Source organism: Myxine glutinosa, chromosome 1, assembly GCF_964187855.1.
Source record: "Myxine glutinosa chromosome 1, kmMyxGlut1.1, whole genome shotgun sequence".
In the NCBI taxonomy this organism is placed as follows: Eukaryota; Metazoa; Chordata; class Myxini; order Myxiniformes; family Myxinidae; genus Myxine; species Myxine glutinosa.
In genome coordinates, this window is record NC_136261.1 from 72158508 (window position 1) to 72186354 (window position 27847).

General features: G+C 44.5%; 2 protein-coding genes across 2 annotated transcripts in view; both read left to right on the plus strand.

The window, feature by feature from the left end:
* Positions 1-27847, plus strand: part of LOC137425091 (uncharacterized) — an 891893-nt gene that overhangs the window by 179144 nt on the left and 684902 nt on the right. The window lies entirely within an intron of this gene.
* The window catches only part of LOC137419189 (hepatic and glial cell adhesion molecule-like), a 71893-nt gene that overhangs the window by 25876 nt on the left and 18170 nt on the right, over positions 1-27847 (plus strand). Inside the window, exon 4 of the mRNA XM_068105349.2 lies at positions 15741-15834. Coding sequence (XP_067961450.2) covers positions 15741-15834 — 94 coding nt within the window. The remainder of the gene's footprint in view (positions 1-15740; positions 15835-27847) is intronic.

Below are 27847 nucleotides of genomic sequence, written 5' to 3' on the forward strand. Positions count from 1 at the left end.
TATCGCAAATTCCAAAAGGACATTTTAGTGCTGAACAGATCTGTGAAGTTTCCCCTCGAGTGGATAAAAAATGAGGGAGGAGCTCGGTTTTGAAGGTTCATGCTTAAAAACGTCATAACTCTGAAACCATGTGATGCATGACGTCATGCTCGCTGAATTTTGTTCGTCATGGGTATGCGATTCTGTCTGCAAAGTTTGGCCTCGATCTGCTCAGTCGTTGCAGAGAAAAAGGGGTTTTCGTGTATTCACGAAAAACAATATGGCGGCCGAACCACGTGACCTGTGACGTCATAATTACCATTAAAATATTCTACAGACCGAGTCCATCATATGGTGAAAATGTTATCTCAATCGGTCCTATTATTGCAGAGAATTTGGTTTTTAAAGGAAATTAAAACTTAAAATGGCACTGAGTTAAGGATCATCAGAATTACCAAAGTTCAAAGTGCCATAACTTTGTTAAAAATGATCGAAAATTCGTGAAGTTCGAACTTGATCTGTAACTTATCATGAGGAAACCATGTGCCAAGTTTGAAATCATTAGCATTAAGCGTTTAGAAAAAAAGTCCGGAAAACTGTTCTTTGCGTGACGGACTGACGGACGGAGGGACGGAGTGCAAACCTATAGTCCCTTCCAGTGTACACCGGTAGGGGACTAACAAGCATTCTGAGTATTGCGCTGCAATACATGTCCCCTACCAGCAGTCTGTCGTCCGGAAAACTGTTGGGGAAATTACCAAAGTTCAAAGTGCCATAACTTTGTCAAAAATTATCGAAACGTCGTGAAGTTCGAACTTGATCTGTAACTTATCATGAGGAAACCATGTACCAAGTTTGAAATCATTAGCATTAAGGGTTTAGAAAAAAAAGTCCGGAAAAGCATTCTTTGCGTGACGGACTAACAGACGGACAGACTGACAGACGGAGGGACCGAGTGCAAACCTATAGTCCCCTCCGGTGTACACCGGTAGGGGACTAATAATATGAGTACACTTCCAAGGAACTACAAAGGTAGGAGGATGCCTGTGCTATGGTTGCCAAACCACGGTTATTAGTCCCCTTTGGACTTCGTACGAAATGGGGGCTTATGGATTGGGTCTCGTCCATCCATCCATCCGTCTGCAACCATATCTCGGACATGTATGGACCGATTTTGTTCATACTTGGAACAAAGACAATACATGATGGTATACATATGCACCTCATTTTGTTTCACGATCCGATCAAAGATGGCCGACTGGCAGCCATTTTAGTTGTAAAAACCCCGATGTTGAACACCCTCAACCTTTTCTCGGATATGCATTTACTGATCTTGTTCAAACTTGGCACACAGATAATGAATGATGGTTTACATATGCAAATCATTTTCCTTCGATATCAGATCCTAGATGGCTGCCCCACATGTTAAATAAACATGTTCCCAACCATTTATTGACCATGCATGTTCTGATCTTGTTCAAACTTGGCACAACCACAGTACACAATGTCATACACGTGCACCTCACTTTATTTTGCGATCTGATCAAAGATGGCTGACTGGTAGACTGACAGCCATTTTAGTTGTAAAAATCCCAATATTGAACACGTCCCCAACTATTTCTCAGACATGCATTTACCAATCTCATTCAAATTTGGCACACAGATAATGAATGATGGCTTAATTATGCAAGTAATCTTCTTTCGAGGTCAACACAACATGGCCGACTGGCAGCCATTTTGTTACTTAAACGTGTCCCCTGCAACCATTCTCGACATGCATGGACCAATTTTTTTCAAGCTCGGTACAAAGACAATTCATGAGAGTATACATATGTAGAACAATTTGTTTTGTAATCCGACCAAAGATGGCCGACTGATGACTTTTAACTCCGTTCAGCAAAATAGCTAAAATCCCAGGTGTATGACATTTTATCCTTATTTGTTCGTGCTATATTCCTTTTTAAATGCTGAGCATCAAGCAAGGAAGTTGGATGTCGTCGGGATGACTCGTCTGGGATTTACAACCATCAACCTCCCAGACTCAGAGCGGATGCTCTAACCATCACACCATCGAATCTGGTTGACGTTGCTGGATGTAAATGGCTACACAACATTGTGAGGTCTTCATGTCAATGCCATCTGTATTTGATCTGATCTGTGCAAACCATTTAAAGGTGGATGTTGAAGTTGACAATCACATTCTGCATGATCAGCCATCTTGTTCAACATACCCTTGAATAATGACTGTCCTGAAATGTAAAGGAACACCTCTTAATTCCTTGAACTTGACACCAGTTCAGCCTGCATATCATTTTCTGCGAAAGGTGCCAGCCAGCATCTCTTTGACCTTGAAAGAGAGCCGAGACAGGGGCTCTACTGTGTCCACACTTTTGTCATCTGCGATGTTATGCGAGATTGGGAGTGCTGTAACAGATGCTTTGGGAACATGATGACATGACGAGACCAATGACCTGTTTCAGGTGTTGCCACGTGCTGGCCTGGTTGAACCTGGGAGATACTGTTGGTGAGAGAAGCAACATTTTGGCTGTTTTTGCACAGGAATCGTTTTTTGTATACGAACGAGGCATATACTATATTAAAGATAAGTAAAACTTTTTAAAGTTTTGTGTCCAGCTCAAATTTGTACTACCCTCGTATTACATGTAGGACAAGTGGACGAGGAGACATATACAATTGAAAAAAAAACCAAATTGTCATCAAATAATCATCAAAAAGTGAGCAATGTATACTGATATTTAAATGTTGTTGTATATTTTGTATCCATTTGACCATTGGATGAACTGCATGACTTTCCATATAAATAGATAAAATATCTAGTAAGTTACCAGATGTACATCAACGGTTCATTGAACCTCCAAATACTATTGAGAACCATGGTAGGTTATGGGAAATGCGACCGGACGAGTTCTTATATTTATGAATCGCATATGAGATGCGTGAAACAAATGAAGCTATACCTGTCAACACCTGCTTTATTTTTTGCTTTCGATCACCTTGAATTTCATTATTTCCTTACTACAGTGAAACAGCAACTGTACAAAATGCTACTAAAGGTCTACACCTATATGTAAATCTATAATATAAAAGTAGCTCGGTCTAGGTGTGTGTGCGTGCGTCCGTCCTTCCGTCAACAACTGTCCTATATGAGCATAGGGTATTTATACACTGGCTGTACGTATGCTCGCGGTCAATTCTGATCGTCATCTTTTTATCAAACACGCTAGGCCATGGGTTCCCAAACTTTTTTTGTGTTATGGCCCCCTTGACTCCGAGAGCACATCCCCAGCACCCCCCTCCCTTTCGCGAGGGTCGAGCAGCAGAGCGTGTGCAAGCAGGCTCGGGGGGTCTGGAGCATGCTTTTTCCCAGAAATTTTTTGATTTCTAGATGCTCTGTGGTGCATTCTGAGAGGTGGTTTTTCCTTTAATTGGCTATTTTGTTTGTATGAGAATTGGTAAATTATTACACAGAAAATGAGGAATTCCAAGTAGCCAACATGAACATTTCGTTCCATGGTTTTTTTCTGTTCCTTACTGGCTCCCAACTACATCGTTTTTGGAAGAAGCAAACAAAGCAACGTCGCTCGAATGATGCATGTTTGATATGAGATTTTAATATTATCAGTAACAACACTATGGACAGCATATAATAGAACTGTCACTCCAGAAAACAGTATGAAAAGGTTCCAAGTCAAGAATATGTGAAAACTAAAAACCTGTTGTGTCTGTATTTAACGCAGTGTGTTATAATCTCACAAAATAAACTCAATTCGACAACAACTCAGGTAATCAAAACTAGGGACGCGGTGCATGTGCCGTAAAAGTGAATTAAAAACTCAGTGGGATGGCTGAAATTGCATTTTAGCTACAAATTGGGGTATCCGTGGTTGAGTCACAGTCAGGGCACAGTGGAGGTCATCTTCCACTTGGAGCCGATTATGCTGTTTCGATTTGATATTCAACAGCGTGGAAAACCCCGCTTCGCAGAGATAGGTAGACGAGAATGGCAGAAGCACCTGGATAGCTATCTGGCTGATATTAGGGTAGCGACCCATTCCCACCCAAAACTCCGTCAAGCTCTTCTCTTCGAATGTGTCTTTAGCAAATGAATCGTTTCGGAGATCCAGGAATTAATCTTGCACTGCCTCCAGCATGCTCTCCACGCAAAGGTTGATGGGAAAAGGATTCCTCACAATTTTTGCCTCATTGTCGTCTAAATCAGGAAAATACTTATGAAATACTAGCTCCAGTGACTGCAGATGCTCAAGAATGTCATTTTTCAGTACGGGATCAAGCTCTTTTCCCATGCTGTTTTGCAATTCAGACATTCTTTCGAACATAGCAATGTTTCCTGTGTTCACTTTCCTGCGCCAGTTTTGGAGCTTGGCAACAAATCCTCTGAGATGAGCGTGGAAAAGAATAATATTAGTCGCTCTTCCTTGGAGCTTGAGGTTCAGCTGGTTCTGCTGCTGGAAAATGTCAGCAAGATAAGCAAGTCGTTCGTTCCACAATTCTTCGTCGTAATGCTGCAGGAGGTCATGTTTCCCTTGAAGATTCAAGAAATGTTTGACTTCCGCACGAAGTTCAAAGACGTGGTTCAGAACATTCCCCTTTCGAAAGCCAGCGTACAGCAGTATAGTACAGCAACGTTTCATGTTCCGCGTTCATGTCTTTACACAGCTCCTTGAACATTCAGGTGTTGAGATCCCCTGCCTTGATGTAGTTATCAATCTTGATTACGACTTCAAGAACTTTCTTCAATGAGAGAGGGAGAGTCTTACAAGCCAGGGCGTAGTGATGAATCACACGGTGGGTTCCTTTCGCTTGTAGTGCCAGCATCTTCACTTTTGCTTGGAATCCAGATTTGAAACCAAGCATGGCAGGAGCACCGTCAGTACAGACAACGCATACGATCTCCCACTGAATTCCTCCCGCATCGAAGAACAACTTCATTTTTTCCATGATGTCATAAGCTTTTGTCGTTGTTTCCAGGGCACTACAGAACAATAATTCTTCCTTGATATCATCTCCCTTGACATAGCGAACGAATGCTGGGAGCAGGAACTAACATTGGTCGATTCATCAAGTTGAAAAGAAAACAAGCCGAAAGGCGCCGCCTTAATCTCATTGATGATCTGTTGTTTCACATCTTCCGACATGTCACGGATACGACGCTGCACTGTGTTATTCGATAAAGACACCTGTTCAACTTTGCGAGCCTCTGCCTTGCCGAGAACCCGTTCGACAATGAGGAGGGTACATGGCTTGATGAGTGTCTCCCCAATCAAGTGGGGTTTTTCTTCTTTGCAATTTCAAGAGAAACTTCATAAGAAGCCTGGACAGTTGCTACATTTTGTTGTTGAAAAGCTCCTCCCTCATGCAACTTCTGTCGCTTTAAATTTCTTTCATGCCGCTTGAAAATTCGGGATCCTGCTTTGCATGTTGTGCGTGATTCGTCTCGAGGTGCAACTTCAACTTGGATGGCCTCAGGGATTCAGTACTCAAAACCTTGTGACACAGCACACATTGTGGTTTCTCTTGGCCAGACACGGTAATGGACGTGAATCCAAGCTTTATGTATTCGTCAAGATACTTTATTTTTTTACTCCCAGAAGCCATAACGTCAAATCTGCAATAGGAAAAAAAAAAAAACAATATCAAAGTCAAAACAATATCAAAAAAACAAACCAATATTTAATTTTTAGTATGGTTCAAATTATCCCATGGCCCCCCGAGAAATACACCATGGCCCCCCAGGGTGTCATGGCCCCTAGGTTGGGAACCACGGCGCTAGGCAATCTGCAAACAGTATGATATAGTAGAGTAAGGTGAGGACAGATTGGCTTAAAACAAAAAGACTTCGTATTTAATCTTCTTCTTCACTAATAGTAATATTAAGGGTGAGTCTCATTCAATCCCGTTTCTCATATCGATTGGATTTAGAAAACGCTTTGCTATATTCAATGCTTTTTCTTTCAACATTTCCATTTTATTCATAAAACAGTAATATATCGCCCTATCAACCAGTGTTATTGATTATACACAGCCTTTTAAAGCATCACAAAGTAGGACGCTCTACTTGCAACACAGGTGAGAAAAAGATGCGAACAAAAAAGAAGTTAATATTTCAATAATTTATTCACACGATTTTTAAAGGGTGAAAGTTAATTTTCATTTATTTTCTCTTTTCAGGTGGGGTCGGACATCCGGGAACTTTGTCACCCCTTAATGCAATGTCCGCTTAGCAACGAACTCGAAGGGGAAAACAAAGGGAAGGACGCGTCTTGCGTGCATGTGCTGTGTACATGAGTTGCACTTGTTACGTTCGCAGGTTACATGTATATTTTCTTCTTTCGATATTTCTGTAATTGCAGCCATGGTCAAAAGTTGCTGTATCTTCAATTGCACGAACAATAAAGCAAAATAGTCAGAACTTTCGTTTTATCCAATACCAAGTCCAAGCTACTGACGCAGAGAGAAGAAGAAGAATTATATGGCTGGGTAAAATCTGTCAATCTCGGCAAGAAAGATACTAGAGAAAAGCTGTGGGAGCCTAAGTCGGATTATACCTACATTTGTTCAGCACATTTCATATCGGGTTAGTGATGTCATAGTTTATTTTAGTTTACGGTAGTCATGTAAAATGGAAGCTAAAGAAAATCTAACCAGAAAGGCACTCTTCAATGTCACGACGTCGACTGATATGCCTCCGCCCACATTATTACATCATAATAATACTTGTATCAAGTTTGGTTTAAATCCATTCAGCTGTGCCCAAGTTAGCACATTTTTACCTGACATGACTTCTGAGCTTTGACCTATTCACCCCAAAATTTAATCTGTTCATGTTTACATCATTATACATACCAGCATCAAGTTTTAATTTGAATCCCTTCAGCTGTTCACAAGTTCTCACATTTTTACCTGACATGACCTCTGAGCTTTGACCTATTGACCCCAAAATGTAATCCGTTCATGTTTACATCATTATACATACCAGCATCAAGTTTTAATTTGAATCCCTTCAGCTGTTCACAAGTTCTCACATTTCTACCTGATATGACCTCTGACCTTTGGCCTTTGACCTCGGGGCCCCCAAAATCTAATCAGTTAATCTTTACATCATTGTACTTATCTGTACCAAGTTTGAATTGGATCCCTTTAACCATTCTCAAGTTATTGACATATTACAGACTTTGACCTTTAAACTTTGACCTATTACCCCAAAATCTAATCACTGAATCTTTACAACATTATACATACCTCTACCAAGTTTGAATTAGATCACTTCAGCCGTTCTCAAGTTATAGATATATTACAGACGTTGACCACTAACCTTTGACCTATAACCCAAAAATCGAATCACGTAATCTTTACAACATTATACATACCTGTAATAAGTTTGAATTACATCACTTCTGCGGTTCTCAAGTTATAGACATATTACAGATTTGACTTTTGACCTTTGACCCCAAAATCAAATAAGTCAATCTTTACATCATTAATACATGCCTGTACTAAGTTTGAATCGGATCATTTCAGCCTTCTCAAGTTATAGACCTATTACAGACTTTGACTTTTGATGTTTGACCTCTTGACCCCAAAATCTAATCAGTTCATCTTTACATCATTCTACATAATTGTACCAAATTTGACCAGAATCCCATCACTGGTTCACAAGTTATCGTGGGAACAGTATTTTTACCTAACATGACCTCTGACCTTTGCCCTTTGACCTTGTGACCCCAAAATCTAATCAGTTCAACTTTACCTCATTATACATACCTGCACCAAGTTTGACTAAGATCCCTTCAGCCGTTCTCAAGTTATTGCGGTAACGAAAACATATCACGGACGGACAGACGGACGGACAACCTGAAAACATAATGCCTCCGGCGACGCATAAAAAGTTAAACTGTCAATATTCCCACTAATTTCAAGATTTGGATTCTAATGTTGTGATTGTTCCACCAACATGACAATACTTTTAACATGCGTTCTGGCCTTATGGCTACATTTAACATGTGATCTGGCCTTATGGCTACATTTAACATGTGATCTGGGCTGATGGCTACATTTATCTGTGATCTGGGCTGATGGCTAAATTTAACAGAAGCCATGCCAAGACAAGGCCAAGCCTAACTTTTTTTTAGTCCGATTAATCTGGCGAACTTTGGGGAGTCGATTTCTAATCTGACATTTGTTACTCTCCCCACCATCACTTAGATGTAAATTTACATGTAACTTTATTTCGGCTAACTTGAGTATAAAGAAGACACTTCCCTTTTTACACGAATCAGCCGAATGCTGGTAGGGACAAGAATCAAGCCCAATTAATTGCAGTTTCACTCAATACCTGGTCAATGCCTCACCTGGCAAATGTTCCGTATACTGAGAGGACATTGCAAACAGTTGGATGAACTAAATGTATCAATAATTATTCAACCAAAATAAAGCGATAGATGAGCAAGTGTGTTTCCGAAAGCGAGAGTCGTTGTGTACAAGGGAAATACGATAATACGTGTGATCATGCGTGAAATGGCTTTTGTTTTCCCCTTTGCCAATATAGCGGTCGCGTATCCAAGCAAAATCACGTGACTGTGACGTCATGCCGACCCCTCGAAATGTCTTCCCAACGTTGTTTGTCCATGCTCTAATTCATTTAAATAAACTAGTGGGCCCGTTCGTCCATTGGACCAAATTTTCATTGGTCTTCACCGCCTTGTAGCGGACCGGCCTGCCAGACTCAGAGGTCTTTTGGGTCCTCTGAGTCTTTTGGGTCCTCTGGGTCTTTTGGGTTGTCGGGGACTTTTCGCGTCTTTTGCGTTATAGGGGACTTTTGGGTGTACTGGATACTTTTGGTCTTCGGGGAGTTTTGCGTCTTCTAGGTCTTTTGGGTCATCGGGGATTTTTGGCTCTACTGGGTCATTTGGGTCCTCTGGAAATTTTGGGTCATCTGGGTCTTTTGGGTCCCTTGGGGACTTTTGGGTCTTCTGTGTCTTTGGGAACTTTTGGGTCTTATGTGTCCTCGGGGACTTTTGTGTCCTCTGGGTCTTTAGGGGTCTTACATATCTTAGGGGTCTTAAAGGGTCTTAAAGGGTCTTCAAGTGTTTAAGGGGTCTCAGCAGTCTAAAGAGTTAAAAGGTACATTTCAATAGTACGTAATTAATAGACATAAAAAGTATCCCTCACACACACACACACACACACAACTCATCCATTTATACTTGATGCTGAGTGTCAAGCAAGGAAGCAGCACACACCATTTTAAAAATCTTTCGGACGTCTCGGTGAGGATTCCAACCACCGACCTCCCAGACTCAGAGCCAACGCTCTCTGAGCATTACACCGCCTAGGCTGGTACGAGCACAATAGATAAGATCCACCACTTGATCCACAACTTGTAAAATCAAAATAACTCTTCCCATCATCATATCAGAATGAAGATGTGAAAAACCACTAATTTGACTAATGCACGGTGGTTAACAAATGAAGATTTTAAATTTGCATTCAGAAATTAACGGTTATATTAGGAGTTCCACGTCGCTACATGATCATCTTCATTTCCACAAACTCTTTCTCAACCATTTTTACAACACTCTTCTCTTGTGCAAAATGTTGTGTCTTTCTCGAGCTTGGATTTTCTCAGTTCTTCTATAATTGAGAGTTTGCTCCTGCATCCATCTTGTTTTCACCTCCTGTGTCCTCCTCCCTCTGGACTAACTCTCATTCTTCCCCATGCTCTTTCTTCCTGCAAGTCTTCCTCCATAGTTGTCCCTCTTCCCTACTGTGGGTGTGTCAACTAAATGTTTATGAGAAAATGATTGATGGGAGTACGTTTACCACCATGGGAAACGATTCTGTTTATGCTTCTTGCACTTACAGGCGCAATCAGAGCCAGAGTAAACAATAGGCTATTGTGGGATACCTAGCTAGTGTTACACATGCAGCAATAACTTCTGATATTGATTCCACCCTGACAATGGGTCAGACATGGCACATCCATTTATCATTGCCTTGGAGGTTGGGATTTATCAATAGGAGGACTGTCGACATCTTTTTAACTCAACTGGACTTCCGTCCAGTTGAGTTCATCACATACTGAACCCTCCGGCGTCCGTCGTCTGTCGTCTGTCGTCCGTTAACTTTTTGACGTTAACACTCCAGCGTCCACAAATATCAACCGATTCTGATCAAACTTGACATGCCGCATCCTCACCCCAAGGACCAGGTTGGCATGGCATTACATTTCAGCCCGATCCGTTGAAAAATGGCGGACTTAGGCGACCATTTTGTTTTTGGTCATGAAAACGACGATAACACTCCATCGTCCACAAATATTAACAGATTTTGATCAAACTTAGAATGTTTAACCCTTAGCACACAAGGTAGGTTGCTATTGCATTCCAACCCGATCCGTCACAAAATGGCCGCCATAGGCCGCCATATTGTTTTCAGCTCCGAAACGACGTTAAGACTTTAACGTCCACAAATATTTATGGTTTTTGATCAAACTTGGTGTGTGAGACTCTTACCACACAAGGTAGGTTGCTATCTAAGTCAAATCTAGTACAGACAACTGACCTACTTTAACGTTGTCCAGTCAGTTCAGTTGAGTTCTGCTTCCCTGGAAGCTCCAGTGACTTATTACGTCCGCCAACGGAGGTGGACAGAAGTCGTTTTCACTACTGTCTGTCTGTGAGCAGGATATCTCAAAATGCTCTGGACAGATTCAGATGAAATTTTGTGGACAGGTTGAGTGTGTGACAAGGATAAATTGATTCGATTTTGGTGAAGATACGGACCCATCTACTAAAAAATTTTAAAATGTGATTCTTCACCATGGACAGATAGGACCAAAAATGATATAGAGCAGGATATCTCAAAAAATGTGGATGGATTCGGACAAAATTTGGTGGACGAGTTGGTTGGGTGACAAGAACAAGCCGATTAGATTTTGGTTCATGTCCGAAGCCAGTTCTGGCCTATCAGTAGATACAAAACGTAAACTGTTCAGCCTGGCGGAGGTATGCTCTCGACCGAGTGTCCTTGTCTCTACAAGACACGACTTTCCTGAACAATAATGTTAGAAAATTGTTTTTGTTTATCTTTTTTTGTATCCATAGTTGAGGCTCATGGAAGAGTTAGTGGAGTGGACAGATCAGGACGGAATAGACAAAAACAGGACGCAAAACATGCATGCATGGGGTGGCAAAAACAGGACGCAAAACACGCATGCATGGGGTGGCCAAAATGTTTTCAGAAGGAAACTCCAAGGAGGGAAAACTGGAGAATTTGAAGGAGGGATTTGGGTGGGATTAAGACAGCTGTTCACCACCATCTCAGATCATTCCCAATCCTAAGCCATGATATTTTATACTCTGGGAAGAATGAGATCAGAGGTGATCAGAGAGCCTGGATTTTGGGAGTTCACCAGAAAGAGGCCCCTTGCAGAATCCTGGGTTACTGGCCGAGTTTGTATTGCAATAGAAAGAGCGCTAACAGTAATAAGGGCCGGAGAGGAAACAGGTAGGGGTAGGTCACTGCGCAGGGATATTACAGAGGAAGGAGAGGGCAGCGAGGGTACAATATTAGAATGGAGGTGGTGTAAGACAGAGAGACCACCGATCTGTCTGTGATGAGAGAATAATAGGCCCAGAGACTCATCTTCATCGTGGGATTGCCATGAATTTGAAGGCTCTCCACAATATCAAGGAGTGCAAGGTGTGGTGAGAGGCAGGAGCACCGGCCCAAAGGGGAGAACAGTACTCCATCAAGCTGTGGATGAAGGCCTTGTAAGTTGATAAAAGTTCAGATTTACCAAGCAAATGCTTTGCACGACGAGGGCTGCCCAATCGGCAGCTTCCTTTGGTCACCAACTTGGATGCATGGATTGATCAAGAAAGATGATGGATAATAGGAACTAACTTCCTCAGTCTGTTCAATGGCTTTTCCCCTGATGGATTTAAAGATGGCTGTTCCCCAACACTTCAGGTCATCTCAGCAGACACCACCTTAGGTCATCCCATTTTGGCACAGCAGATATGCTGTGAAGGTTTAAATCACGATGCCTGTAGGGAATCCTATGAGGGTAGGGAATCTTCATTCCCCACCCTCCAAATTCAATGGTATTTTCCTTCTGTGTTGCAGTTCAGTGTACACTTTGTGGTATATCGCCAATGCCATATTCGTCTTCAGTTGTCATACCCTTCCTCCCGTTTCAAAAAATTGAAACTTGGCTCATTGTAAAGAACTACATATGGGGAATAGGTGCTGTTAACGATGACGTCATTGGTTTATGACGTCAAAATTCGACAGGGACAACGCTTAGTCTGATCAGTTTGAAATTTATTGAGCATGATCTACAACAATTTTATAAGAGAATATAAATTTATGACGTCATTGCTCATGTGGTCTGGCAGCCATATTGGATCAAAGAAAAAAAACCTTCAAAAACAGAAGAGTTGGCTCGCACCAAGTTGACTGCGCAAGGTAAGTATTGTATGAACACCATCTAGTTTTTTTGTGTGATGCAGGATTCATACTAAGGAGATATTATGTGACTGGAGAGGAACGGGAACTCACTGTGTGGATATATGTTTTACAGAGACAAAATACCATGTCTCCAAACTGTGCTTTGTGACTGTAATTGTGAGGCCAGATATTATTAGCCCTCATTGGGTCTCGTCCATCCGTCTGTGAGACCGTCTGTCTGTCTGTGTGTCTGTCCGCAATCATATCTCAGACTTGTATGTCCGTCTGTTCCCAGGTACCGCAAAAACGGCTCAACCGATCGCAACGAAATTTTGGGTGGGTGATCCTGGGACCACCTGGAGTAAAATAGGCTATATTGTTTTTCCAAATTTCTTCCCCAATTTTTCAATTTTTCTTCCAATTTTTCCAAACACGATGGAATAATATTTACCGATATGAACAGTGATGTGGCTTTTATTGAAATTCTACAAATACTGTTTAGATTTTGATGATTTGCGTGTGATATTATTTAACAGATGTTTATATAAATCGTTTAAAATAAAAAAGCCTTAAATTTCTGATATTTTTCCTTTTCATGTGGGCCTCCCAATTGAAGCCCCGCCCATTGGGGCGGGTACCGTTGCTCGTAGTATGAATTTGCAAACTGGCTTTGACACCAATACAAATTTCCATCAAGAACCCGAGGCATCAGAAAGCTACATATATCGAACAAGCAGTTTCAAATGGAGCACCTCGTCACCACTAGAGCGTTTACATTTCATCAGATGTGGCAATAAATGTGAATTGTTGCTCCCAGCTTGCCAGCTCAATGACAGGCAATGCCATTTGCATTTTTGCCACCTGCATCCCTACTCCGTTTAGAATCCCGTGCGGACACGGGCAACTTGCTAGTCAGTTAAATTGGCAGGCAATGTGTTGGAAAAATAGTGGGCCAGTTTAGTTTGGTAGTTGGCACAGAGGGAGTAGTGTTGAGTTTGTAAGCCCCAAACGTTCAGCTATGACCGTTGTTGCCTGTCATGCTGTGGGTGCGCAATCGTACCTGCCCTATCTCCCTCTGTGCGTGGAATATTGTGTGGGGCACCATAGACAGAAAGTTGCCATCTTCCGTCTCCCGCCATCACGTGTTGCCCAAACTCTGAGAGCGTCACCATTTTCTTTCTCCCTTTATATCCCTGTCACATTAATCCCTCTGGCTCTGTTTTCCCAACCAATTACCTCTGGTGTGCATGTTCATGGCTGGAGAATGGATTATTGTGTAAGTATGGATTCTGTGTTCATCCCTTTTGGGCGTCTTCACGGTTTGTGCCCACATAATCATCTGCATTTATAGTAACCTTTAAATAGAACTGTCCTCATATTATTCTACGTGTATAATTTTGTACTAGGAATTGTGTACAAGGAATTGTGTACAAGGAATTGTGTACAAGGAATTGTGTACAAGGAGTTAAGCATAGCAGTGATGATTAAGGCATGACATCATGGTCAGAACAGACGGTCAGAGGCAAGGCCAGGTTGACAATAGTGACTGAGAGGTTGATATCAGAGTTGACAGTAGGATCAACGTTGATGGTAGAGTTTTGGTCAGATTTGATGGTAGAGTTAGGGTCTACGGTCTTGAAGGGCTCGACGGTGGGAGCTTCGGTGCAGCCTGTGGTGGCACAGCCGTTAATGGAGCAACTATGGTCCAACCTGGCATGGTACACCCATCAATTTGTGATATGGAACAGTACGGCCTGATACAGTTCATTCAACTATGGTGCAACCAACTGTGGTGTGGCTGAGTGTAGTGGAGGTACAGATGGTCCCTGGGCATGCATAGACATGCAGACCCAAGTATGTTACCAATACAATAGTGCCAAAGGGGTTCTCAGCTGGAGTTGTACCTGAAGTACAGCAAGCACTGGAGTCAGAAGTGTCAGCAGTAGTTTCAGCAGGAGTAGAGGTGTCAGAATAGTCGGAGTAGTTGTAAACAGTCAGAATCAGAGTGATAAGAATTGGTGTAGTTAGTGTGATTGATGGTGTGGGCAAGAGCAGGTAGAGGTAGGTCACAGGGCAGGGGATAGCTAATACCTCGGCAGGAAGCGGTGACTCAGGAACGATACAGATTAGGTAGAAGACTAAGTACAGTGAAGGGACATGGGAGAAAGAGTGCTGACAGCAGTAGGCCAGAGAAAAGGATGAGGGCTTCCAGTGGCTTGTAAGGGTCGGAGAGGGTTTGTGAGACCAGGGCCCAGAAATGCTACCCCCAAGGGTGCGACAGCAGAAGGACAGGGCGATTTGATGCAGGTAGAGGATGTGAATCGTTCTTTACCTCATTGGTTTGTTCACCACAGTGGTAGAATGATTGGGACATTTGGCCCATGAGTGCGCTCACCCCCCTGCCAAGGGTCACCCGACGGTATCACCACCTTCCATGCCGCCCCGCAACAGCAAAGCCGACCATCCTGGCTGCGAATCCTTTTGTTTTCTTTTTTGGATACAAAGTCAAGGCTCATGGAAGAGCTTGAACACAGAACGGATCAGGACTCAACAGAACACAAGGATCACTTGAGTTTTTCCTTGTCATAGTTAGAGACTCTGTTGCAGCTTGTTCGCGTGGTGTACGTCAACGCAAATGGAATGTCTGTGTAATACAACAATTGGCTGAAGTTAAATCCTACATTAAAGTTAGTTTACATGAATAAAAGTTGCACTACAGGTAGTTGCTAAAGCACAGAACTATAGCGATATGCGTCGGTGGTGCAAGAGGATAAAAAGCAAACAATAAAACAAGTTCGGGGACGAGCAGTTTGGGGACTCGCCGTTCTTCGGAACAAGACAAAATGTGAAAAGGACGGAAAACACACAATGTTTTCCACGTTTTTCCTTGAACGTGTCGTAATTTTCCTTCCGTTTCACATTCTGTCTCACTCAGAGGAAGGGAATGTCCCGAAACTGTACCTACTGCTGTACATAACATGAACTGTTTGCTCATAAACTCTAAAGCCGATTGTGAAACTGCTGCAACTAGAAATCAACGATTGGAGATGGAAATGCATCAACTTGTACCTTTTGGCGTATCACAACCAATTCCAACTTTTCCATCTCGTGAGCAACGTATGATGATTGACTACTCAACCGATGTGCAATGGCAAAGTGGTTGGTTAAACAAAAACGTGAGCATAGAATGAGCAGACATGGGGGAAATATTGTAATCTATCCAGCTGTCTGCTGTTTGATGGGAATAAAACTGCTTTATTATATTTCAGGTCGTCTGGCTGTCTACCTGGTGCTGGGAGGCGCTGTATTGCTGATCGTCACGGTTATCACATGTGTTTGCCTCTGCTGCAAGCCACATAAGAGGTATGTTGGGCTTTGACGTCATAAAGCCTACCAATGATGGAGGAGGGGAAAAAAATCCTGATTTTAACACAACATCTGCCATGATTTTCACTATCTGCCATCACCATTCCTGGGAAAACCACAATTCCAAGCTGGCTTCCGAAGCCAGTCGGTGACTGGGCATCCTCCGTCGTGTGAAGTCCTTCCTTGGCACAACTGAGCTCCTCACCAGTCACCACAAACAAGGCTTTCATCCGCAGCCCAATGGAGTATTGCTCTTCCCTCTGGGCTGGTGCTCCTGCCTCACACCTAGCTCGGCTTCACGCTGTTGAAACCAAAGCTTTCAGAATCATTGGAATCTCCCGTGATGAAGCTGATTCTGAGGGCCTTTCACTCACTCACTGCAGGCAGGTTGGTGGTCTTTCTGTCTTCTACCGACTCCTGTCCGGCCTTGCTCCCCCAGCTCTGTCTGTGCTCTGTCCCCCAAATATTCCTGCAGGACACACAAGATCTGCCAGCAACCCTCTTCTGGTGAAACCACCAAAATCAAAACTCTCTATTCACCTTCACCAAAATCAAAACTCTCTGCTCACCTTCCCTCTTTCATTCCCCTTTTCTCCCGCCTCTGGAACAAACTCCCTCACGCTCTTCAATCCCACTCCTCCCTCCAGGTGTTTAAAACAGCTGTTCACCACCATCTCTTATCTTCCCCCATCCAAAACCTTGATATTTTCTACCCCCCTTAATACACCCCAAATCCACCTTTTTCAAATTCCGACTTCTTTCCTGAAATTCCTTGTAGTGTCCATTTGGTTTATAACGTGTACCCTGCCCCAGACATCTCCCTTCCACAGATCTCCCGATGTCCTTGTTCTCTATTATCGTTATGCTTTCCTCTCTCTCTCCCTCTCTTGTCTCCCGCTCCCTTTATTATTTGTGTCGTGTGTGCTTCTGTTTATGTTTTTATGTGTTTTATGCGTTAGCTTTTACACGAGCCTCGACTTTGTATACAAAAAAACAAAAAACAACAACATGCAGATTCAACTCAAAATAATTGTTGGACCAGTCAAAGTAATTTAAAAATAAGACTGAGCCTGGGTGTGGGCTCTCTAACTTTTTTGCTGAAGTTGTTGCCTTTTCTTTCCACCGATATTGCAGCTTAAAACCGTTCTTTGGGTTGGTTTTGCCTTCCCATCTAAACTGAGGGACATTCAGAACCCAGGTTCAAATATTGTATTGTACCATGTGTGTGTCCATTGTTTATTTATGTGCTTGTAATTCATATAAAAGTACATGTGATGTATGTTCAAGCTCCTCCATTATAAGCCTTTTGCGTCGCAGGCAGGTTGGTGGCCTCCTGGTATTCTACTGCCTCTATTTTGGAATTGCACCCTCTGTCCTCTCTTGGCCCTGTCCCTCCCAGGTTTCGCAAGCAAGGAACACACGGTCTGCAGGTAACCCTCTTCTTGTTAAACTCCCAAAATCCAGTCTCACTGCTCACCTCCACTCATTTGGTCTACTTTTCTCTTACCTTTAGAACCAACTTCCGCAGTCTGTTCAGGTCCATTGTTCCCTGAAGGACTTCAACACAGCTGTTCACCACAACCTCAGATCCCCATCCATACTCACGATCTCATCGACCCCAAATGACTCCATTGTTCCAACACTCCCATGTTCCAGGTTATTGTGATTTCCCCCTCCCCCTCGCCTCTTTTTTTTGTTTTTTAGTCGTCGGTTGGTTTGTTCCCTTTCTGTTTCATCCCAGCTTTCCCCTTCCTGTTATGCATATATCGATTACAACTGCCTCATTGTTCGCTGCACCTGTTTCACATCAACTGCATGCGGTCTCCAAAATAAATGTTTTTTGTTTTATGATTTTGGTGCAAGTGCATGGAGCATTATGAAATTAAATGCCATTTTATACTTTACACCTGTTGCCCAACAGCAGTGTCATCAATTACAGTCACGTGAAAAAGTAAGTACACCCCATGTAAAGTTTTGACTTTTTCAACATATTTCAACATACAGCTATTTGAACTTCATTTCAACAATATTGATAGATAAAGGTGATATAATAGAACAAATATCATGAAACATTTACATTTTGTAGTCCATTGTATAATTTAAATAAACATAAATGCAAATTTCGCATGTGGAAAAAGTAAGTACACCCCTACATTTATCACTACTTAAAATACCTAAAATTAGAATCAGGTGCACCAGCTCAGGTGCAAATGATTAGAACATCGTTAGTGAGGATATTGGAGGAACCTGTCGGGTATTTAAACCTCAGACATTTAGTTTCGTTTGCTCTTTGTTGTTGAAGTGTGCGGCGTCACCATGCCTAGATCAAAAGAGCTCTCTGATGCCTTCAGAAAGAAGGTTATAGATGCCTACGAGTCTGGGAAGGGATTTAAAAAGATCTCCAAACAATTTGAAATCAATCATTCGACTGTCCGGAAGATCAAATACAAGTGGAGAAGATTCCAAACAACTGCCAACTGTTCAGGCCAGGCCGCCCCAGCAAGTTCAGCCCGAGAGCAGACCACAAGATGCTGAAAGAAGTCTCTAAGAACCCCGGAATGTCATCACGGGACCTACAGGTAGCTCTTGCCACTGTTGATGTCAAAGTACACGAGCCCACCATTAGAAAGAGGCTGCACAAATTTGATCTACATGGGAGGTGTGCCAGGAGGAAATCTTTGCTGTCCAGAAAGAACATCAGGGTAAGATGAAAGTTTGCCAATGAACACCTAGGCAAAGATCAGCACTTCTGGAACAATGTGCTCTGGACAGATGAGTCGAAGGTAGAGCTATTTGGCCACAGTACCAGAAGACATGTTTAGCGAAAACCAAAGACAGCATTTGACCACAAGAACCTGATACCAACTGTAAAGCTTGGTGGTGGAAATATTATGGTTTGGAGCAGCTTTGCTGCATCAGGGCCTGGGCAGCTCACCATCATGGAATCCACTATGAATTCTTCATTGTACCAGAGGGTGCGCTTGAGGATAATGTGAGGCCATTTGTCGGAAAGTTGAAGCTCAACCGAAGGTGGACCTTGCAACATGACAATGACCCTAAACATACCAACTCGGAATGGCTGAAAAGAAAGAAATGGAGGGTTCTGGAATGGCCAAATCAAAGCCCGGATCTAAATCCCATCGAGATGTTGTGGGGGGATTTGAAACGAGCTGTGCATACAAGAAACCCCTCAAACAGGGCACAACTGAAAGAATTCTGCATGGAGGAGTGGGCAAAAATTTCTCCCAGTCGATGTCAGAGACTGGTAGACAGTTATAAGAAACGCCTACTTGAGGTTGTTTCTGCCAAAGGGGCAATACCACCTATTAGAGCCAAGGGTGTACTTACTTTTTCCACATGCGAAATTTGCATTTATGTTTATTTAAATTATACAATGGGCTACAAAATGTAAATGTTTCATGATATTTGTTATATTATATCACCTTTATCTATCAATATTGTTGAAATGAAGATAAAATAGCTGTATGTTGAAATATGTTGAAAAAGTCAAAACTTTACATGGGGTGTACTTACTTTTTCACGTGACTGTATAACTCAAAAACATAATAAAGCGATCTGTGTGCTTACAACCCAGTCAAAACAAACAGATGGCTTAACTCCACCCACAATTGTAAGCAGGAAAATGATTGTCCGCCATTTCCTTGCTCTGACAAGTCTAAAGACGTCTCGTTTTCACAATCGCCATGCCCTTTAACTTTTCTGTTCAGTGTAAAACAATCAAAACGACAATCAAAAGTATCATACTATATCTAAAAATGGGAGGAGATAAGTGTCACTACTTGTGAAGGTGATCGGTCTCAGGCTTCAGGCGTATTAGCCTCAAGCATCAAGTGTCAGCCTATGGGCCAGCGCAATTACAATCTATCCCAGCTATATCTGAATTCATTCATTCATTCATTCATTCCAGCTATATAACCACGATGCATTATATATATATATATATATATATATATATATATATATATATATATATACATATATATATATATATATATATATATATATATATATATATATATATATATATAGTCCCTGGTGTTGGGCTAGCGACTAGGGTGCTTAGGATCCAAGGATCCTGGGTTCGAATCCCGGTCGATCGCTGAATTAACGCCAGGGGGGTTCACTCAGCCTGTCATCCTTCCGAGGTCGGCAAATTGAGTACCAGTACACTGGTAATTCCCTGGTTAGCGTAAAAAGGCGACAAACAGGGTTGGCGGCAGGAAGGGCATCCGGTCGTAAAACATTGCTTCAAAAAATGGGACCAAAAAACAACAACAACCACGGTCCCCGAAAAGGCCGACCCCTGCTTTGCGGGGAAAAATGGCCTCTAAACGGTGTTTTTATATATATACATATATACAGACTTGGCATTTAATATGGATTATTTTTTTTTTCTTGACTTGGGTTTACTTTCTGAACTCAGTATATCAATCTGGTGAGTTTCTTTAACCCTTCGGTGATGTCTTTGTTACTGCCATGTTACTGCCCTGCCATGTCACTGATTGTCTTTCGCAGCAAGAAGTCAATAACAGGATTTTATCACAGGTGGCGTGACAAAATGTAAGGACAGGTACATTTGACGATTGGCTTCACAATCGGGTATAGAAGGGTTGTTGCGTTCTGTATTAGTGGAAAACAACTGCTGCACATCTACAAAAGTTATTGCCGCTTCCTCTGGAGATGGTCCGTCAACTTGACAATGCTGTTTGTCATGGAGTGGTGGCTTTACAAAATTCTGGCATGAAACAGCGTGCTATAGCTCGGCAGTAAGGCATCACTCAAGGTCAGGTGTCAAAGATCCTGAAACGAAATGCTCAGAGGGGTGTCCCTACTCCAATACCGAGGCCAGGACGTCCACGCAGAACCACAAGGAGAGATGATCGCCAGCTGCACCGGTTAGTCTGCAATGGCCATACCAAGTCAGCTAATCGGCTTAGGGCTGAGTGGCAGCAACTGACAAATGTGCCTGTATCCAGAAGGCTAGTCAACCAACGACTGGTTCAAGCAGGCTATCGTGCCAGGCATCCCCTGAGAAAGTCACGCCTGACCAGACAACACAGCCAGCGCCGATTGCAGTGGGCCAGAGAGCACCGTCAATGGCAGCCAGGATACTGGAATCACGTGATCTTCAGTGACGAGTCTAGATTTCTGGTCTATCGTCAAGATGGCCGCGTCCGAGTGCGCAGACAAGTGCATGAAGCCCAATACGAAGATTGTATAGTGTCAAGAGTCCAAGCTGGAGGTGGTGGGGTGACCGTTTGGGCTGCTTTTCATGCAGGGGGCAAAACTGACCTGGTTGTTCTGAATGGAAACCTGAACCAGTTCAAGTACAGGGCCATTCTGGAAGAAACATTGCTTCCATTTGCTCATGCAGCCTTTCGAGGAAACTTTGTCTTCCAAGATGACAATGCACGGCCTCATTGTGCTCGCATGATCCAACACCTTCTTGCTGACCGTGGTGTAGAGCATATGGAGTGGCCTGCCATGTCCCCGGATATGAATCCGATAGAGAACTTGTGGGCAGAATTAACGTGTCAAATTGACAACTTGGACCAGCAGCCGACCTCTGTGTGTGAATTGCAGCAGACTATTGTCACTGCATGGCAAGCGATTCCTGTCCAAACCTTGGCAAATCTCGTGAACAGCCTGCCTCGACATGTAAGTGATCTCCTGAATGCTCGTGGGGGTTACATGAAGTACTGAACTGTAATGTTACTGTCCGTAATCCCAGTCATAATTTAGCTTTTGTTTTTGTTGAATTTTTTTTGGCTAATGTGCAAAATAAAGAGATACTTCTGGAAAACGTACAGAAGTTTAACACAGTACTGTCTGTGAATTGAGTTCGATATCAGTTTACATCACTTTCAAGGATCAATTTATTTACTTCGAAATGTCAAATGTGGTTTTTGTTTCTTTTAAAGGTCACATGAACAAATCTAGAATAATTTCAACATAATTCCAATGAACTTTTGGTTCTAAGTCATCTTGAAAAGTAAGTTCACCCCCACAAAAAAATATTCCATATTAAATGCCAAGTCTGTATACATATATGTGTGTGTGTGCATGTATATATATATATATATATATATACATATATATATATATATATATATATATATATATTGTTATGGATCTCGGGGTTCGGAGCTCCCCTTATCAAGGGGGGGGGGGGGGGGGTTAATCCCCTTGTCTTTCTATCTGCCCGTCCCGTGTCCTGGGAAGCTATAACATCCTTCCCGGCGTGGCGTTAGGTAGGGTTTGCTAGGCCTAGGGGTTCGCTGCTACCTAAATACTAACGCCCGCTGGAAACGAGGGAATAACTCCCACTCGAACCACGGATATGATGGATAATGCCGAGCGGTTAGCAATCCGTGATCCGAGCTATTAACCAAGAGACTAAACCCGATTCTAGCGGTTCCGAATCGTGCCACGTTTACCCAATGAAAGAAAGGACGGATGCGATCGGATTAGGGAAAACCAATAGAGAACAAGGTAATTTAGTTACAAACCAAAAAGAAGACGAAAGGAAAGAATGTACAAGAAAGGAAGAAGAAGAAGAAGCAGGACACAGGGCAGTTTTATTACAGTCTTATTCTACACCCCAGACAAACAGACACACTCACACAGGGCTTATAGCTGGTAGGGTGGAAGGTCCAGGTAGATGGTCCAGGCTCCAGTCGACTCTGGTCCAGCGGGCGAAACCCGGCAGGCAGCTCTGCGTATCGGTGAAACGCGACCAGCCCTTACATATGGTGGGGGGGGGGGGGGGGGGTGGAGGCTCATGTCCTGTCATAGTCGTGTCAAACGCTCTCTCTCTCTCTCAAGTTCTCTTTAGAAAGCGCCAGCGAGTGAGTTCTCCTTTGCCAATGTGCGCTCCGTATAGGCTTTCGCAATGCACTCAGTGCTCTCTCATCAAGCCCACCAAAAGAAGAAGTCCGTGCAAGTCCTTTCACCAATCCTTTTCGCGCGAGTCCTTTTTACAAGAGCGCCGCCGTATATGTTCTTTCGCCACTGCCGTGTGCACGCGAGTCCTCTGAAAGGGTTCCTCGTTCGCGCTTATATAACGCGAGCCAAGATTACTCCGCGCGCTCCAAAACCACGCCCGCCAGCGATCTCACCTCAGCCCTGGTTGGTTGGCGAGGGCTTACCGGCCACGCCTTCGACGGCTGGTTGACAGGCCACACCTTGTTCTTGGCGTTCCGCCCCCTTCTTCCTCGGGCCTGACCGCATGGTTAATGGCGTCGTTTGAACGAGCTTCAGCTCTAATGGCAGCGAACGCTGCTAACAAGGTGCGTAATGGTGGTGCTTGGAGAGAGAGGTCGCAAAATGGACGAAAGGGCCTACTCCTTATTTAATTGATGCAACGCAGATTCAACTATTGGAAACACAGCCTTATCTAAAACACATAATAATGAAATAACTGAGTTCCTCTGGTGGCCTACGTGTTGCTTATGGACTAACTAGGGGTGCAAACTTTAACCTTTAATGTCATATTTACAAGTGATTATTTATTTACAAAAGTGTGGGTTCTAAAACCGCAACACTGCACCCTCCCTTTTTCCAGGCTCGGCCCGAGCCGAAACAAAGGAACTATCTTTTAAATTAATGTGACACTTCGGTGTGGTTACCCTCTACTTTTAACCTCACCCTGAGTGCGACAGTTTTAACTAAATATGTCCCACCTGCTGCGTTGCATCCTACCTAACTGACTCATGCCCACAATTAACCGAATTGCGGAATTGTCTTCAAACTACACATAAAGCCGGTGGGGAGCATTATTTACAAAACACTAATTATTTACACTGTCACCCAGGACCTGTCTTTTGTGGGAAAAGAAGAGATGTTTGAAAAGAGGAAATGCCATTGCCATGCACTGCACCAATACACCATACCATATGTACCCATATGCACCAATAATAAAGAAATGCACCAATAAGCACCATCATGAAAAAATGCACAGCCATCACATTTTTAAAATAATAAAATTATGACGTCTTCTTCTTCTCTGCTCTGCTGGGCCGATGTTTCTGGCTGTCTTCTTGCTTGATGTTATTTATTTAATAAAAGGGCACACACCGCGTCCGCTTTTTATTATTTGTATGGCCAGCAGGGCCAACTCAGGTGGTCCACTGCTGGGCATAGGTGCCACTTAAAAACACAGTGGTCCGCAAGGCAGACACCGCCGGCACAATGGTCGGTCCCAGCAGAGATGCCAGGCCACAGAACCTGTGGTCCATATGTGGTGCCAGGCCACAGAACGTGTAGTCCATATGGTGCATCAGTGCAGGCAGGAGGCAGCAAAGGTGCGGGCGCACAACTGCGGTCACCTGCACACTTCCCTCGGGCACAAAAGAACAATGGTCCATGAGTGGGGAAGGAAGGACAAGCAAATCAGCGGGCAGGGGCGCAAGGGTACACATCAAAACAAAGTAATGCAAGGTGAGGGGCGCAGGAGAGCGAGCCAGGAAAGCTCGTCCCTGGCATACGTCATCCCCCCATGTCACCTACCCTACCCTTGCCCTTACCCGTATTTACACAATTTACAAATTCGTCGCTATCGTCTTGTCCCCCATATCTCCCCTACTGCCAAATTCGTCACCAATCCCTCCTAAGGAGGAAGGGATGGAATTTCAACACAATGTCTCCCCCACGTCAAGATGCGTCTTTCATTCCAAATGTTTGCAAAACATGGTGTGGAATCCTGTCACCTCGGTGAGTGGATGCAGATGGTGCGAAGAGACTTTCTCCTATCTATCTTCTAAATGACATTAACACTTTACACTACCCGGGGTCTTTCCCTGCCAATCCATTGGCCATCTTTAAACTATGCGGTTCTAAAAACCAATTCCCATTGCACATACTGTGGCGCTCTACCAATATGGGGTCTCACTCCCCCGGTTTTTCCTTCTGTGCCCTTGCACAATTTCAGGGCTGGGTCGTGTGGCTCACGAGCAGTTCCGCTCACCTGCACACCTCCGCCACTGTAGTTGCCACCCGAGCTCACCTAGCTCCTTTCTAACCTAACCTGGGGAAGGCCCTCTGGCTTCCTTACCCCAATAATGCCCCCTCTGGCATCGGGCTACCCGGGTTCTCTCCTTGGGATCCATGGGCCCCACTGAACTCTACTACCTGGCTCCCCGAGCCTACCTGCGGCCTCACCTGGCCGACAGACTACCAGTGGCGGAGTGCTCAACCAACCACACTCACTAACAGGCCACACGCTCAGCCATTCCATACACTCATGCACCCAACAAAACACTTCTTCCTACTACCCGCACCACAGATGTCAATCTCCAACCACAATTTACCTACTCCCTCTACCTACTTTTAAACTGCCCTCCCCGGGTACTCGTGAAGGGGTCCATCCTTCCCCCATCCACTCCTTCGCACCATACACTCCACTCCATGTATTCCACACTCCTCACTCCACACTATTCATTCCACACACCTGTACTTCACCTGCACATCATGCAGGTTAATCACTCAACACACGCACACACACATCCCTCTCGAGCATTGCCTCATTTGCTCAGCACTACCAGGAATCTCTCATTCCAATTCCTCATTTCATGCGAAACCTCATGCTCATACACAGCATCATCTGCCTATCTACTCCCTTCTAATATTAGTGCTCCCCATCATCCCTTATACTACGCACATCCCACGTCATTATCAACCAACAACTCTACTCTACGTCCCCACTACAGGTACAATGTCACTACTTAAATCTTGGTCACCTATAGTCATCTCTAGGTCCCTATACATTTATCCTAACCCTCCCGGGCTAGTTTGCACCGCCATACCCCATAAACGATAGCTCCTTCACCCCAAAAAGATGTGAGGGATGGTAGAGCCACCATCCCTCTACATCGGATACCATCTCTCATCACGATCACTATCCGTTCACCACTCTGAGCCTCTCGGGGTGGAAATGCCTCTTTACAGCTTGACTTCGAAAAGCCGGCTATGCGTGCGGATGGTCAGTCTCCTGTAGGTTGGGTCCGTCCGGCATTTACGATTCTGAGGAGGAGGCATACTCGGTCCGAGATTCCACGGTCCATCTCGGCGCGGACCCTTGCGGTCTCCGGCCCGATGACCCAACCTCACCCGGTCGGAACACCACGCCCGCCAGGGGGCGAAGGTCCGACCCGGCCTTTCTCCCCCCCAAACCGTGCCGCTCGCCGCTACGACGCGGCACCGACCATACAGGGCGGAGCCCGGCCCGAATCGTGCACGCCGCTCCTTGCAGGAGCGACACGGCAACGATCTCCACCGGCCCCCGCAGCACACAAAATGCACCACGCCCCGAGAGCTCGCGTTGGCTACCCGTCAGCCTAACCGCTGCCCCAGTCAACGTCGATGCCCGACTCGCATTCTCACCTGCACACCTCGCGGCCCACTCTTCTCTCGCACATCGATGCGCTCCAGCGCTTCCCATACACTCCACGCACTCTGTTACGGCACACTCTCGTGCATTCTCTCCTCTTACACACTCAGGTGCACACCGCTCGCTGCCCGCACACTCCATTACACACCTCTCTCACGCACATCCGGGCGCACACTCTCCCGGTATGTACTCCGTACCACTCATGGGTGTGCACTCTGTTGCACACCCACTCAGTGCACACCTACCCACGGGTGTGCAATCCTCCTGTCGCACACCCAATCAGCACTCTGGTGTGCACTCCCACACACACTCCACAATCAACTCACACTCCGTGTCACTCTCACCCTCACTATCACACTCCGATGTGCATTCACTCTCGCACTCAGTAATACACTCGTGCTTTGACGCCATTCGCACACGCGCGCCATTCCCACTCACACAGCGCACCACGGACCTTCTATGAGCGCCTGGGTTACGCCGGGATCGCAAGCGCGCAAAAAATCCTCTCGCGCCAAACACTTTTGCGCCAAATCTTTTCGCGCCATATACTACCCAACTCACCTTGGCGCTTCTCTTCTTCGCTCCTCCGCCACCTGCAAACTTTCCATCTGGTTATGCAGCACGGCATCATGATGCGAATTCAGACTTGCATGCATTCCATCTTTTCCTTCCACGAGTGCTTTTCTAAGTCCGGCGACCGGCGAGATCCGTGAGAGACCCGCAACAATATATAATATATATATATATATATATATATATATATATATATAATATAATATATATATATATATATATTATATATATATATATATATACATATTGTTGCGGATCTCTCGAGCCCGTCGACGTACAGAGGGGGGGGGGGGGGTTAAACCCTTTTCCCCCTTCGAGCTTCGAGTCCACGACGCCGAGGCGCCACTCCCTTAGCGAGCGTGCGGAAAGGTATCTGGTCGAGTCCCTAAGTACCTTCGATACACACGCCGCCACGTGAACGGGGACTGGACCTCGCACAAGCCATGCTAATCGGGTACGCCGAGCGGTTTGCATGTCACGTGACTTGTGCCGTTAATTCTTATTGAACCCGATTGAGCAGTCTTATTCGTGCAATGCGAAGCCAATGGATGGAAATGACGGGAACGATCAAATGGAAGGAAGAACACAGGTTTATTATTATTTACAATTGATCAGGGTAAAGAGAAGAGACACAGAGCAGATACGTAGTCAATCTTACTAAAATCCCGGACAAGGGCCCACTCACTCACACAGGGAAAAGGAGGAAGGAAAAGTACGCGCTCCAAACGCGTCCTGGCGCCGTTCACTCCAGACAGCTCGCCGGGCGTGGCCCTCAAGTGTTCGCGGCACGTGTGCAGGGAGCCCAGGTAGGAAGGTCGTCGGCGTAGGTGGCCCCGGGAGAGATCGTCCTCCCACAGCGTTATTCACAGGCAGCAGGGCGCAGGGCAGGGAGAGTTCGTGCACACACAGCCTTGATCTCCTCGCAGCGACTCTCTCTCTCTCTCTCTCTCTCTCTCTCTCTCAACGAACCACTCTCTCACAACGCTCTCTCTCACAACGCTCTGACTCACAACGCTCTCTGCTCAGACT